Source organism: Hermetia illucens, chromosome 2 (assembly GCF_905115235.1).
Source record: "Hermetia illucens chromosome 2, iHerIll2.2.curated.20191125, whole genome shotgun sequence".
NCBI classification, from domain to species: Eukaryota; Metazoa; Arthropoda; class Insecta; order Diptera; family Stratiomyidae; genus Hermetia; species Hermetia illucens.
The window spans coordinates 65173520-65190271 of record NC_051850.1 but is presented as its reverse complement, the minus strand read 5'-3'; the positions used below and the strand labels follow the sequence as shown (position 1 = coordinate 65190271).

General features: G+C 42.1%; 1 protein-coding gene across 1 annotated transcript; it reads left to right on the top strand.

Annotated features, from left to right (window-relative positions):
- Positions 1–12313: 12313 nt before the first annotated feature.
- On the top strand, positions 12314–13204 carry LOC119649151 (pro-resilin-like). Its single transcript, XM_038051161.1, has 2 exons — positions 12314–12466; positions 12526–13204. Exons 1-2 carry the CDS (start codon positions 12329–12331, stop codon positions 13162–13164), a joined length of 777 nt encoding a protein of 258 aa, XP_037907089.1. The 5' UTR covers positions 12314–12328; the 3' UTR covers positions 13165–13204.
- The last annotated feature ends 3548 nt before the right edge of the window (positions 13205–16752 follow it).

Sequence of the window (16752 nt, the reverse complement as noted above, 5' to 3'; positions counted from 1 at the left end):
CGAAGCGATAAAGGTATGCACGGTACCCTCCGTATCCGCTTAGGAATTGAGTTAGGTGGTAACTAACTTCACCGTGTCTTCGCTTGATCCATTTAGAGACATCTGGAATAATCCTGTGTGTCCAGCGTCCTTTAGCTGAATCATCCCACCTTTTCTGCCATTCCAAAATAGAATCACTTCGTGCCAAATGCCGACGATTGGTATAAGACTCACCGATTGCATATGATGGGTCATACATGCGTCGACCCTCATTCGCCAAGATGTCGATGGGGATCATGCCGGCTATCACACAAGCTGCTTCATCTGAAGTTGTACGGTAAGCGGATGACGTACGTAATGCGCTCAATCGGTATGCGGCTGCGATTTTTCTTCTGTTTGCTTCTACCTTCAAAGACGATGTCCAGACTGGAGCCGCATAAAGCAAGATGGAGCTAACAACTCTCGAGATCAGGAGCCGATGGCTTTGCCTAGGACCACCTACATTTGGCAATATTCTTGCCAACAATGTAGCCACGCCGGAAGCCTTGGTTGCTAAATTTTCAAGATGAGACTTCAATTTTAGTCTTTGGTCAACCATAACTTTTAGGCATTTAAGCGTTGGCTGCGACTGTATTATGTATTCTCCAATCCTGATCTTTATCGAGGTCTGCTTCCTTCGCTTTGTAATCAAAACTACCTCGGCTTTATGCTCCGCGAGTGTCAGACCAGCTTCCTCTAGCCAAGACCTGATTTAAAAAATTGCCTCGTTTGTGAGTACCTCGATCTCATCAATGTCTTGTGCGACGATAGTTACTCCGATATCGTCTGCGAAGCCAATGATTGTCACTCCTTTGGGTAGTTGCAACTTTAGAATTCCGTCATACATTATTATCCACAGGAGAGGACCGAAGACTGATCCTTGTGGAATCCCGCAGGTTGCTGTATATGTTTTAGGTCCATCGTCCGAATCGTAACACAATATCCTCTCCCGGAGAAATTCCATGACTATGTGCACCAGATATTTAGGAGCGCCCAATTTGGTTAAATCCGCGATTATTTTGTTCCATTTAGCCGTATTAAAGGCATTCTTCACATCAAGAGTAACTACCGCACAATATTTATTGGCCTCCATTGCTTTTTCCGCAATTTCCGTCACCGTGCTGATGGCATTCACAGTAGATCTTGCCTTTCGGAATCCGAACTGCCTATCTGAGAGACCACCCTCCCTTTTTGTAATTGGTACAAGCCTATTGAAGATGACCCGTTCGAAAAGTTTGCCGATGCCGTTTAGCAGGCATATAGGCCTATAAGACGAAGGATCACCCAAAGGTTTATTTCGCTTCGGGATTAGCACAAGCTTCTGTTTCCGCCACTCTTCCGGGAAAATCCCATCTTTGAGGCACATGGTAGATGTTTCAGAGAACCACCTTGTCTGTCTGTCTGTCCGTCTGTCTGTCACAGCCGATTTATTCGGAAACGGCTGGACCGATTGTCACGAAAATTGGTAGGAGTATGTGACCTGCCGTTCCCTTTACATGCAATAACTGACGCTATTTTATGTTAAGTTTAAGGGGGGGTCTCCATACATGTGAAAGGAGGGTGCAAAATTTGTTTTCACAGAATGTAGCCATGTGGGGTCAAATGAAAGGTCTCAATTAGCACTTTTCGAAACTGATTCAATATTTGATATTGGATGAAACATAAGGGAGTGAGGGCTCAAAATATGACAATCAAAAAGTGTAAAAGGTCTCATTCTCTGAACCTATCCAACCGAAAAATCTGAAAAAAATCGCAGTAGTGCATCTCTACAAAATCTAGGCCTCAAAATATATCCGGTTCCGATATCTGCACAAATAAAGTTAATAATAGTATATTTCCACATTTTAGAAATTTACCCGGCACCCCTCTTATGTTCATCCCAGACGTACAAAATTTGCATGCGTATAATGAAGGACATAATGCACAATTCGGTCAAGTTTGAAGAAAATCAAACTATTATTAACGAAGTTATAGGGGGTAAAACTTTACAATTTTTTGTGAATTTCGTGCACTCTACAACCTGCATGACGTCATCATCACATATCAATTCGTCAATCCCACAACGAAGTAAGTTCGTATGAATTGGGTGGAAAAGAATTATTTTGTTTTAGTTTTTTAGTCATTTGTATATAAATATCAATTATTCCAACGAGACATGTATGTATGTAGGTATATGGCATATGCGTGCTAATGGACTTTGCGGGTAGTGTCTAATTCAGATAAATATAAGAAGTAAATCGGAAATATGGGTACTATCAATTTATATACGTGTATGTATGTGTACAGTTTTCGAAAATAGGCAGTTTGTTTGTTTAGGGTGAGCGTAACATCTACGGCTGTAATATGTACGTATGGCTTGTAGTTTTGTAGCTGTATACGGATAGAAAAATGTGCGTTGAAATTTCTTAGATAAGATGAACACAAAACCTTTATACCCGAAGCGCGAGCTTAGGGTTTTTCAACTTGTTTAAAGTTTTGTGTAAAACAAAATCTTATCAAAATCGGTCTGTCTGTCTTACACAACTCAGAAACCGTTGTAGCGATTGACACCAAATTTAGTGCAAAAGTGGGAACTGTGAATGCTCACGCATACAATAAACTTCATCATTCTAGGCCGAACTTACTGGAGGAGAGGGGGGGGGGGTTTTCCGTATATGCAAAGGGGGAGGGGATGCCAATTTTTTTCATCAAATATAGTTATGTGGGGTATCAAATGAAAGGTCTCGATTAGTACTTTCCGACGCTGGTCCTAATTGGAAAAGTCGGGAGTGCGGAAGCCGAAAGTGATCATTTCTTTCGCGGACCCATTCTCAGAAACTACCAAACCGAAAAATCTGAAAAAAAAACAGGAAGCTGTCACTATATTATGTCTGGGATCCGGAATTACCCTCCATACCGGTATCTATTCAAATAAGGTTAATAATAGGATATTATTATAATTTTTAGTATTTGGCTACTAAACCCTCCCTTAAGTTCATCCTAGCACCAAAAAAATTTGTAGCAATATAGGCTATGACAAATAGCATGATCCAAGTTTGGTGGAAATCGCGCTATTACTAGCAAATTTATAATAGGTCGAAGTGCTTCTGTACAAAGCCAAGATTTTGAATGTATCACGTGAAAGTGAGTATTCTCACATAATATATGCATATATTACATGTTATGTTCTAATGGGATAAATGTCCATTCAAATATTTTTATATAAACCATACTCAAAACCTTTCATACCTGAAGCGTCCAGCTTCCGGTTTCCCGGCTTATTAAGTCTTCAAAAGTTCTTTGATGGCCGCTGCACGGGACACCCATTATATGGACTTGCACGCGTAGAGGCCCGTAGAGATCTGGGCTCTAGCGCCGTAAGTTGATCGAACCCTCCCCTGTAGATGTTCTGAAGACAATTGTGGAGCACTCCTATAGAGAATGTGAGGATGAATTTTTGGCGATATCACGTGTGAAAGGATCATTTTTCCCTAACGATACGATAACTACCGGGCAGACTCTTGGGTTCGTGCGTCAAGCTACCTTCTTTCTGGTCTGGCTGGGGGCTTTTCGATGGAGGATACAGACAACCTTTTATTTTACCCGAATGAATACTGAATCTTGGTTTCCCGGATGTCAACCACCCTCAATTCTACAATGCATTCTGTTTTTCCCACAACTCATCTTTTTGTACACTAAAACTTATAATGCATCCTAGTCATCATCACCAATTACGATAACAACTAAAAAACACAAAAATGCCTCATCGCGTGGATTAATTTTTTCAATTTAAATGTTACCAGCTCAATAACAACTTTGGCCCTTATGATTTCTATTTGACAATTTTTAGCCCTGATAGAGTGTTTCTGGCAACATCGGTCAAGTGCCTTTCATCAGTCCTGTTTGTGTACTTCGTATTAGGTCCTGTTTGGACTGTTAACCTGACGGATCCCAGAGGACAAAAAATCACTACAATCTTTTTCTCGCCCCTGCAGTATTGGTTAAGCAGCGGTTAACTCTCACTAACTAAAAACCGATTTTTTTCTCTTTTTAGGGATTTAGTGTCGGACCGGACCGAAAGGAGAGCAACTTCCTCCCAGTCTTTGTTTGGGTTAATACCCAAAGTTCAGAAATGAAAAGAACAAATTTCTTCTGTTGTCCTTCTTTTTATCCTCTCGCAAGAATCTTTATGTGATTGGAAACGCTGGCCTGGTCCCGTTCGTTTATTTACTGGTAGTCCAAAAGTTATCTACGAGAATACTTAAAACAAAGAAAATCCCTCTTTAGTGTGTTTCAAATTAAATTCGATTATTTTTTCTTTTGTGACCTTATCCACAAAAAGCCTATAACTTTATCAACCGCAGGCAATTTCTACTTAACAATAACGAACACTCCATAAACGGAGGCGGTAATACAACAAAATATCTCCTGAATATAAAAATTAAATGATTTTTTTTTATAAAGCGGCCATGAAGTTCTTGGAATAGTATGAAAAAACGCTAAACATTATTTAAATATGTCAAGAGACATTGATTCTTCTCACTTTAAAATATCAGGTGGACAACTCAAAATTTCACTTTGTTTTAATATTCACATTGAGAGCGCTGACAGCAAAACGTGTACTTTCTAAGAGGGTCAATTTTCAACTACTTCAACTAACTATGGGGAATTATTGTTACTCAGATTGTTCTTTATCTCTGCAATTTTTATTAAAATTTTTCTGAAACGACGATATTCTACGGGCTTATGCTGATTTCCAGATAGTTTTCCAGCCTCTTCCTCTCTGAGCAAAATCGTGGACAGTCTCCTCTGGGTCCTCAGGTGTGCAATGACATTCAGGGCGAAAGGGAGAATCATCCAAGCTGAACTGGTGCAGATATTTCCTGTAACCATTATGCCCTAGCAGGACAGGGGGGGTCAGGTATTGGTTAATCTCGCTGTGTCGTCGCTGAGTGTACTCCTCAATACGGGTAATCAAACTGTGGGTCCAGCGACCCCTCTGCGAGTCATCCCACGGTTGTTGCCACTTTTCCAGCGACTCTCGCCTTGCCGCTTATCGGTATTCTGTATCCTTTTCAAGTGTATTCATTCCCCTTTTCTCGTACAGACAGCGTGCCTCACTTGCCAGAATATTCATCGGGATTTTTCCCAGAATAACACAGGCTACAAGAAATCTGCGACTGTATCTTTGGCCTCCAATGTAAGGCATCAAACGCGCACTGATATTTGCCGCTTTCTCTCAGTCGTAGTCGAGGTGTCCCTTTAAAATTGATTTTAGTGTCAATCATCACCCCTAGATATTTGATAAGCGGCCTCGAAGAAATGATGTGGCCGCCAACACGAATACTAATCGTAATCTTTTTCCCATTGGTTCGTAATCAGGACCGCCCCCGTATTTTGTTCCGCAAAGTTAAGCTGAACCATCTCCAACCACGCTTTTATGGCGATAACCGTTGTGTTAGCGTTCACTTCAACATCTTTACAGCTGGTACCACGCCGAACGTTGATTGGATTGCCGAAATCTAAGCTGTCGCTCCGATAGTCCATCTATATATTCTATGATAGGGAGATGACCCTTTCGAGCATCTTTCGTACCGGGTCGATAAGGCAAATCGAGCAGAATGATGATGGGAGCCCAGGTTACTTATTTGGCTTCGTGAGCAAAACTAGTCTCTCTCTAGTTTCCCACCGAGTGGGAAAAACTCTTTCTGCCTTGTAAGTTTCAAATATGCTCGGGTCTGGTCTTCCCTTCGAGTTTAAAAACTCTGTTGGAAACAGCATCCAAACCGGGAGCTTTAATATCACCGATTCTCTGACAAATCTCTGTAAATTCCTCCTCAGGTACCATGTAGACACCCAATGCGTGTTTACGTTTTCTGGTGGTAAGACAGCCATCACCATATCGAGCAGAAGATGCGCCCAGGTCAGTTGTGGTGTTTGCACTCTCATCTTTTTCATAACCGCCAAGTACGCTGTTCCCAAGAGGTTTGGGTCTGCCTACGAGCAAAGCGCCTTGAAGCTTTCCCGCGTAAGTTCGCGATCTCTTCATTCCACCGATAGTTCCAACACCTTTTTGCGATAACTCACGCTTCGGCATGGTAGTGTTGCATACTCTTATTGTGCGTCAAATCATTTCCGCCGAATGGTCCACATTTGATCTGAGGGAACATTTTCTGGTAGTTGCTATCAGTATAATGTTCCTCACCAATGTGGTACTCACGTATGTCAGACCGACCCTGTCCAAGGAAATGTAAACACATTTCTCGTATTTGCAAACACCAAGTCTAGCTTTGCGGAAGCCTCGAGCAGGATACAGGCTTCGGTATTCACAGTTCGACTGCCCCAATCCATAGCCCACGCTTTGAAATCACCCGCTGTATTCCTGAATCGGATTCAACCTTCCTGAGGATATCGGCGTATGTCACATTACTTTGTTTTTGTGATGATAATCAATTCAGGCCGTAACCTTAGTCTATGCTTTCCTGATTGTTTTATCGGGGCCGCTGTTTCCACGATTTTGGTCACTTTGTTTGTCTTCTCCTTTGTCGGTGGGAGGCCTTTTTGCCCGTTTGCATCCTGCGGGTATCCAACAGAATCGTTCGCACCCTCTTACCACCTTTGGATTTAAAGGGGAGTCACTTGCGTTGCTGAGTGACGCTTGCTTTCTTCGAGGCATTTTTTTGTCCTTGGCATTATTGAACAGTAGACAGGCTCTGCCTATGTTTTTAATGGCCCGGTGCACGTTGTGTTTGTCCTTTAAGAATTCGGGCAACTCTATTATTTTTATGATTGTTCCATATTTTGCTAGCAGTACTTGCTTTTCCCACTGGTCACTTTCATATTTATTAGCCTTCCGGGAGCTTCCTTGATTTACTTCCTTCACCAGCGTTGACTTCGGGGAAAGTAGCGGGATCATCGAGCTTTCCCTAAATGGGTCAAGCACTAGGTGCTCCGACATCTCCGGTACTTATCCGCGGAGCATTATTTTATCCCCACCAAGGGATGCACCTGATGGGAGATCTTGCCTTCCGCACAGGTCTATCTGTCCGTGCATCTGCCACACGCATTTTTCTCAGCAACAACTGTACCGACTAACAGGAAAACGCATTAACAAGAACACATTAATACTGATTACAAAGGCCAGTCTGTTGGGGTCCGAAAGGATCAATTACTTGAATGAGCCATGCTAAAAAACCATGCTATCCAACCGAAAAATCTGGAAAAGTTCAGTTCATCCTAGATCCGCAAAATTTTGGAGCAAAATAGACTGTATTAGGGATCATCAAAGAGGCCTACGGTTATTAATAAAATTATAGTAGGTGAAAGTTGTCCCTTCCACGTCAAATTACTATCCCCCAGGAGACAAATTGTTAGTACCACATCAAATTGAATATCGGGTTCTAGCTCAGCAACACCATGCCATCTGTATGCCATATTAAACTCCGAGCTCCCCGAAGGGTACTCCACTTTCCGCCGTGTCAAGAACCGGGATGCATCTCGTAAGTCCATCGGCAGTGGGGACCTAATTGTAATAAACGATACACTACCCGCTGAACTCGTCTTCTCTCCTCTGCCTCTCCTATTGATTGTGTTGCTCTTCTTGTCTCCTCGCCCAACTTTTCCCCGTTCATTGTATCTTGTGTATATGTCCCCTGTGCTTGCCCTTCTCACCTTTATGAAGAATTATTTGACAGTTTGTCTGAACTCCTTAATGTCAGATTCCCTTCCCTCCCTTTCTTCCTTTCCGGAGATTTTAACCTCCCCATGGCCTAATCCTAGCCTTCCAATTCCTTCAAACAACCTCTCCCATTCTTCCCTTCTACCTTTTTCCTTTATGAACACTTACTGTTCCCTGAATTTCAAAACGACTAAAAACTTCTTGGGTCGCAATCTCTATCTCTTCCTTTCTAACCTCCCCGCGCGTCACCTCTCCTTATTTCCTTGCACATCCCCATATGTCAAAACTGACGCTCACCACCCCGCGGTTGAATTTGAAGCGGAGCTCCCTCGTTCAAAACTCAAAACCAAGCGTAAATGTACTAAGTTCAACTTCCGCAAAGCAAATTTTGACGGTCTGAACCCATCTTTAGCATCTTTCAACTGGGTACATATATTAAGCAACTCATCGTGTGATCAAGCTCTAAACACCTTTTATAATATCCTGTCTGGTCTCCTCTCCTGTAATGTCCCTTCTTCTCCTCCTTGCTTACGTTCGCACCCAACTTGGTTCTCAACGGAAATTCTGATCAACATTCGCCTGAAACATACACTGCAGAAGAACTTTCGGGCTTCTAAGAATGACGCGGACCTAGCTCACTTTAGGGCTATACGCTCTACTGTGAAGTAAATGGTTAGAAAAGCGCCTAAAAGGTACTTATTGAGCGTCGAAGCCGAGCTAGGCCGCGGTAACGCTAAACCCTTTTGGTCCCACGCGCGTAATTCTCATAAACCCACTCAATCTCTCCCTTCTTCTACCAGATTCGCTGACTCCACTGCCAACTCCCCACAACAATCTTGCGACCTTCTCTGCACCTAATTCTCTTCAGTGTTTTCCCCTCGAGCCCTCCACCTCCTACACTTATCAAAACTGCAGATTGCTCCGAATCTCTGGCCATTCCTCTCCTTATGCCTTCCTTGGGTGAGTTCCTCATTGGTAATTTTGACCCCAACGTCGGACCTGGCCTCAATGCGCTCCCTAACCCCTTCTTTCTTAATTGTAGAAAACACATTTCCCTCCTCCTGATTATATCTACAACAAAAGTCTAGATGAATGCAACTTTCCCCATCTCTGGAAAGAAGACCTTATCATCCTTATCCTCAAGAGCGGAGACCCTTCTCTTGCTGTGAACTACCGCCCCATTTCTCTTCTTTTCTCTTGCACCAAAATCCTGGAAAGATACATCAACGGCTGGTTGACCGCGCATTTCGTTCACCTCATTGTCAAAGAGCAGCATGGTTTCGTGAAACATAGATCTGCGGCTTCAAATCTTCTGGTCTTTACCGACTTTGTTGCTAAATGCTTTAATTCACGACAGGAGGTACATGCTACTTGTACCGATTTCTCCAAAGGCTTTGATATCATTGGCCATAACATTCTCCTCTCTAAACTTTCATTACTAGACTTCCTTCTCTCAGTCATCCTCTGGCTTTCCTCCTACCTGTCATAACGTTCCTGCAAAAGTTTTTTTTCAAGCTTACTCATCTCGTTCCTTCTCTCCTTCCTCTGGTGTTCCCCAAGGCTCTCTACCTGGGCCGCTACTCTTCCTGTTTTTTATCAATGGCCTCGCCTCCATCCTCACCTGCCCATATTCGCTTTCCGCAGATGACCTTAAATTGTTTGCCTGTGCTTCGTCTCGTCTGGACTGTGCTCCCTTATAGTCCAGTTTTGATAATTTAGTCCATTGGTGTTCGGTGAACAAGCTAACACTGAATGTCAACAAATGCCACTGGATGTGCTATTCGCTTAAACCCTTCCCCACATTCTTTTGATATTTTCTCAATGGACAAGCCCTTTCGCTACTGGCCTCCTTCAAAGACCTGGGTGTAATATTCGACGACAAACCTCGTTTCAATTCCCACTTCGTTGACATCATCAATAGAGCTTCCAAATGTCTGGTTTTATATTACGTTATAATAATAATAATAATCGTTGGCGCAACAATCCATATTGGATCTAGGCCTTGAAGTGTGTTAGAGCACTTCATTCAAGACCGTAACGGTACACTACAGTAGACTGTAGGAGGCAATGTGGTCAGCATTGCGCTCGCCCGAGATTATTACCCTGATTTTACTCAGGTACTCATTCACAGCTGAGTCGACTGGTATCCGACGTCAAATCACGATACAAATTCCACTGTCACCAGTGAGATTTGAACCGCGACCTTCCGTACGGTAGCCTAGTGCTCTAACCACTCAGCTACCCGGACACTATATTACGTTCCTCCTCCGATTTTACCTCAATTCAGCCCTCCTTAACACTCTTCTATTCCCTTATCAGAAACATCCTTGAATATTGCTGTGTAGTCTGGTCCCCCTTCCGCATTCGTGACTGCCGCGCTGTTGAAGTTGTACAACGCGGATTCACCCGGACCCTCTTTTACAAAAAGAACCTTCCACGGGTTAATTATCCGTTACGACTCCGCACCCTCAATCTCCCCTCCGTACGGCAATGCCGGATCTTCCTTGATATGTGTACTCTTTTTAAACTCTGTAATTGTCTGATGGACTGCTCCACCGACTCGGATATTACTTTCCGCATCACCACGTCTCATAACACACGTAGTGCGGATATTTTTTATGTACCCTTCGCGGAGCTCAAGATTTACTTCCACTCTCCGATCCCGAGGCTATTCCGGTCCTACAACGCCCTACAGCTTGGATCCGTGGACTCTTTTCCTTTCTCTAGTTTTAAGCGTAAAGTAGGTCATCCGACTTGTTGCATATCTACGACCGCTTTTGAAATTTGACTTTTGGCAGGCTAAGTCCTTCCTATAGGAAGCGGATACAGGTTAAAGGTAGTAATCACCCTAAAGTTAAGAGAGCAACCCCATTGTGCTTAAATTATCATTTCTAAATGTTGTTAGCGTAGGAACAGGATTAAGGAGTCTTCGGAATTCCTAAAGAATAATTTGAAAATAGTTTCATCCACCTTAATAAATATTCAATGGAAAATGTGACGCTCAATCAATGTTACAGAATAATTTGTAATTTGTTTGATTTCGGGTCCAGTATAAAACTATTTTGTTCAGGTTAATTCACGCTATATGCCTGTGAAATTATTCACGGAATTCATTCATTTTAATTATGCAAATGGCAGATGGCTTTTGCTAAGCATGTGGTTTATAGCAAGTCTGCCTAAGCATAGGTATCCAGCTGCGATACGTCTTATAATTCTTACAAAAGGTAACCTCCGGTGTGGTTGTGTGACCGTTGCTATTCTTCTTCACTCCCATTCAAGATTCAAAAGCATAAATAACGTGCAAAACCTACAAAGGTTGTAAAATATTTTCTGGGCTTTGTCTATTGCAAACATTTTTTCGTGGAGACTTGGGGTCAGAGTACTTTTTTGCACCTTACTATACTTTAGGTTTGTCTGAATTCATTAGATGGTGTCCGTTCCTTGGATTTCTTTCGAAAATTCGTCCGGCAACGATGCAGTTACCAACAGTAGACAGTTAAGTCTGTGGGTGTTCTTTGAAATCTGATATCTGCTGCTCTGACCCTCTTCGTCGCTTGATCATTTTTGAGCATGCATTCTCATTTTACGGAAAGATTCACGTAGTCCCAATGGTTGTAAATTAGATAATTTGGCTATGTAGAATGTCATTCTGGGATAGTTTCATACCTTAAAGCTGAGTGCTGGTAAATTAATAGTTCGACCTCCGACGAAGCAGGGAGTATTTATAGACGCAAGAATTTTCGACTGGAATGTGGAACACCCGCTGGCCCGTTGAAGCGCTGGGGAAGAGTCAGTCCCGGATGAACAATGGCTGATGGCTTATCTATAATCTCAATCGGCCATTAAAAAAACGGACCTTGACTACATTAAAACTTTTTAGCTAACATTCTGAAATAATTGCTTCAGTTACGCCTTTTGTCTAGTCTAATAAAAGACGAGGAAATTAATTTAATAACTGCTCTCGTGCCGGCAAGTTCCATCTGCAATCGCTGGATTGTTTACAACAATAATTGAAGAATTATTTGCAAAAGCATTGTAATCCGCAAATTACATTACTCGGTGAGTGAGTAGCAGTGGGCGCTTGGCGCTCATTAAGGTGTCCGGCCTTGGCCATCAAGTCGAACTTTTAATGAAACTATCATCGCATGCGAAAATGGATTTGCTACCATTATTTTTGCCTCACTTCTGATTTGCTTTTGTATGTGAAGTATTCAGGGGTTCTGATGGGATGATAGTATCGTCTTTCAATTTTTACATTTGCCAGGTAATATTCGATTTTATCTAGCAACTATTGGTTAAGAGTACATGACCAACGTGGCTTTTGTTTTATGATAACGTTGCCAAGTCGATATCATAGATAAAGATACTAAAATTATTGAGAAAATGTGCTTTCATGGTAATATTGACAGGGAGTATCAGGTCGGTTTTCGATCCTAACGGACTTATTTCAGCCCTGCACGCAACGCTCTAAAAGAATATAAAGTTCAAGCCAATTGTTCATAAAATGTGAAGATAACTTTGGGCATCAGCATCCATGAACAAATACGGATTTTTTAAGTAGGCATCTAACAATTAGGCTAATGTTTAAATTCTGGGGGAAGCAGCATTGTCTGAAGGGTCATAGTGAACGTTGATGATGCATATTGAAGGTGCATGATAGTGGAGGAGAGCTATCTGCTAACTTCACTCGAATTGCATAAATACCGTCAAATTTTCTTAGCAATCATCATTCGGTCAACTACCCGACTTCTACTAACAATTTCAGCTATCTTGAAGCATTCAGCTAAAATGGTAAGTGAATAACTTTTACACCCTATGTAAATGAATTTGAGCCTTCTTGTCTTTTACAGAAAGCATTCGTAATTGCACTTTTGGCTACTGCCGTTGCTGCCGATGTCTCCCACTTGACAGGACCAAAGAAGGAATATCTTCCTCCATTCCAAGGTGGTGCTCAAGGAGGCCCATTGGGTCCATCCAGAGGGCCTAGCCGCGAATATCTTGCGCCTCATCAAGGGCATGGCGGCGCATCTCATTCGGGCTCAGGACAATTTGGTGGCCATGGCCACGCCGGAGCCGGACAATTTGGGGGACATGGAGCAGGAGCAGGAGCGGGTTCTCAATCATTCGGACATCAACGTCCTTCAAATCAATACCTAGCCCCACAGGCAGGCGGTCAGTTTGGCGGTTCAGGTAGCGGACATTTTGGAGGTGCTTCTGGAGCTGGCCAATTTGGAGGATCTGCAGGTAGCTTTGGACAAAAGCCTTCAAACCAATATTTGGCCCCACATCAGGGAAAATTCGGAGGTAGCCAACAATCGCACTTTGGTGGACAACATAGTTCCCAATTCGGAGGCGCTGGTGGTGCCTCCAGACCATCCAATCAATACCTCGCTCCTTTTGCCGGGCAAGGCAGCGGTGCCTTTGGCGATGCTTCTCCAGCTCATTCTTTTGGGGCTGATGGCTACAAATATAAATCACCAAATTTCTAATCCAAAGTAAATGAAGAACTAAATTTCTTGTGAATGTATTCATTTTTTTACCTTAAAAATTAAAAAATAAATTATATAAAAAAATACAAAATTTCTCTACATTCCATAAGGCATTAATCAATTCTCTTCAGCAGCTTAGAACCGACTTTATCATTAGATCGGAATCCTAAGTAATGACGTAGAATTAAGGTCCGCTACCATCAAGATTTGTCCAGATAGTAAGTGGGTTGATAATGAACATACATATTTTTTTTATGTTTGGAATGAAGGTTTCTGAGATCTTTGCACCATTCAAGTTGAACGAAGAGGAAATGTTTAGATTGCTTGGACAATAATCGAGAGTTCCAAATTCCCTGTTCATTATTTCCAACAAATAATTGGCGGCAATTATCTTTTAGATATTCTCAAGCCATGTGGAATAAGTAATCCTCTGCCGCAGCCTACCCGAGAGGTGAAGTTTCAAATTCTAGGAAACACTCCTGTTACTCAGGCAGTGGGTTTTTTAAAAATCCTATGAAAATTCGTCATAATTCTTTCACATTTACGAGTGTGTACAAATATAGCTGATGTGAATCAAATTTCTGGTAACGTTTGAAAAAAATCTAGTACGTGTAGAGGCCAATCGGAAACGGAATTGCTGAGAACCGTCTATACTTTCCAAGTAAGCTACTGACACCTGAAGCCTCGAGAATTCATTCCACTGCCTCGTAGAATGTACCCTTCTCTGACCCTGCAGTCTCGAAATGTGCCTTATTACCGCAGAGGGCATAGCCGTTCGTTTGTCGTTCGTTTATGTGCCGATAACAATAGGTTTCATTTTTCCACTGACTGGAGAACTTACTCCAAACATGTGGTTTTCTGGATGCAAGATCTGCAAGAAATCGGTTCCAGTCTAGTGCATTTCGTGCACCGCGGTAGTGGCAGCTTTATATTGAAACAGGATACAGACAGCTTTAGTTTGGCACACGTGATCCATTTTAAGCGCGTTCATCCTTCTCTGTTTGCAATTTTTGATTATAAAAGAACTTCGAGTTAGAAATAGGGTTTGGTAGCTTTTGTAGTCGGTTCAATAGGAATTTCCAAGATTTTGTGTTCCGTGCTTTTTACAAGGGTTTACCGATGTACTAGAGTGAATAATTTGGATTCTCAACATCCCTACCATTGCTTATTTCAATTTTTCTAGGACAAAAGATAAGTATTAGGGTTTTACCTTTGACAAATAGGTAAATTGACAACCCTAAAAATTTGTGAAAAAAGAAAGTAACCTATACCCAGTAGTAAATTAAAGTTAGGCATATTTCCCGAAAATTCGCTTAAAATTACTAGATGTAATTTTAGAAATTATGGTTTGTTCCTTTGAGAAGAAATGGCTGCTTTCTTCTATTTATATACTATTCATGCAGACTATTAAATTCTGATCCATTTCTATTACATTTTATTTGCAATCAGGCCTTGAAGAAGTTTTCATCCATAATTATTCCATTAGATAGTGCCAACTCTGTTGTACCCTCATTGTGGCGATATATCTTGTGGTCGTCCCGCCTAACGTATACGAGAGGTCCTCTTGAAAAAAAACTCGCGGCTAAAGTTTTTGAATACTAGTAAAACACATTTCAGACAGTACCCCTTTAATTTGACTGCACTTGGTAGAATTAAATGCTTTTTTGACATCCAATGACAAAATGTCACAGAAGTCGTCATAATTCAATTTGACTGAGTTCATTAACATGCTTATCGCATGCATATTAGAGTGGGCGCAGAGAAACCCATAATTGCAATCCGACAGGCCACTACTATTTTTGGTGGTGGGTGGAAGTCTATCTGTGACTAAATGACGCGCTGCATCATCTTCGCCATTGAATTCAACAGCGGCTTGAACGATGATACTAAGTCTGGAGTAGCTTATCGAGTTTAGGACCAACACCAACTTCAGTTTTTTCAACCAGAAGACAAGTATCTCTTCTTTTAGATACGTTTTGAAACATTCACGAATAGGTAGGTGCTGTTTCGAACTACAGATTGTTTTGCTATTCTGTTGGGGAGGGCACCAAGTTTTAACAGTTTCTTTGAGGAGAAGTGGGCAAGTCATTTGCAACTTTCTCATTAATACCCCTTATGTTCTACCCAATGATTTATATTGGTATCCTCGCATAGTTATTTCAAAAAGCTTCTTTTACTTCTATTGTCTCTTTCAAGTTGTTTAGTAATTTGTTGTATGCTTCCTATTAACCTTTGCAGTCGGATTTTCCTTTGACTCTCTGCAAAAATCTCCCCATCTCCTTTCCTATTGACAACTCCAAACACGAAACTGTCATTCCACTGTGGAATACATAGCAGCTGCACAGTTTCTCCATTTTTATTACAATTTTTTGTTTCATTTTGTTTTGAATGAAACTGCTTCAGTACACTTAATGATATACAAGATATACGTCGATGGGAGAGAGACAAGAAGAAAGATTAACACGACGGACTATCAATTTAGCCATCGCATCGTCATGGAATAGCCACGGTACAATATTACAAGCCCATAAGAAGAGTCAATATAAGACGACTAACGGCTTACGGTGACGTACAAACTGCCTTCATCCAGATCGAGCAGGCGGCGCGAGATCTTGGGCTGCACATCAATGAAGGCAAGACAAAATATATGGTGGCAACGTCAGATTCGAAGACGAACCAACCAACAACATCAAACCGCATTGGTCAAACAGGAAGAATTAGGATAGGAGAATACAACTTTGAGACCGTTGACAACTTCTCCTATCTAGGGTCGAAAATCACAACCGATAACAACTACGATGATGAAATCCCCGCACGGTTGTTGTCAGCCAACAGAGCCTATTTCAGCTTACAAAGACTGTTCCGCTCGAAACGTCTCACCATAGGGTCAAAGCTCTTACTGTACAAGACTATGATCTTGCCAGTCCTCATGTATTCCTCGGAAACTTGGGTTCTTAGCAAGAAAAATTGCGAACTCTTGGCCGCGTTCGAGAGAAGAATCCTCCGAAGAATTTTTGGCCCCCTACATGAGGATGGACGATTCCGTAGCCTACACAATGACGAAATCTATGAGCGATACCATGACCGTCAGGTTGTGGATAAAATCCGGCTCAATAGGTTACGGTGGGCGGGTCACTTAATCCGTATGGATGAAGATGATCCCACCCGGAAAGTCTATAAGGGCAATATCTATGGTAGAAAAAGGAGACGAGGCAGACCCTGCCTAAGAAGGAGCGATGGCGTAGGTCAGGACGCCAGACAGCTTTTAGGGATATCGAATTGGTGGACCTCGGCGCAAAACCGGGATGTCTGGAGTTCCTTATTAAGGCAGGCCTAGACCGGATACCGGTTGTTGCGCCGTTGATGATTATGATGATGAACGGAAGTCCAGAGCAGAGGCAACTCATCAGACGCTGCCTAAACTCTTCCCTGAGCGCAGCACCAAAGGAAATTTTTTTGTTTTGGGATATCAGGATCTCTCAGTTCTTCTCTAAGTCCATATATACTTGAAGTAGGAGTAAGTTGCTCTCCATTTCATTCGACATCAACTAAATGTGGAATCAAGATCCTCCCCTAAAGAACCATTCC

Bases quoted from the DNA above. Each gene is read 5' to 3' on its own strand.
- LOC119649151 (XM_038051161.1), top strand. From the start codon at position 12,329: ATGATAGTGGAGGAGAGCTATCTGCTAACTTCACTCGAATTGCATAAA. The intron at 12,467-12,525 runs GTAAGTGAATAA...TGTCTTTTACAG, and splicing joins TGAAGCATTCAGCTAAAATG to AAAGCATTCGTAATTGCACT.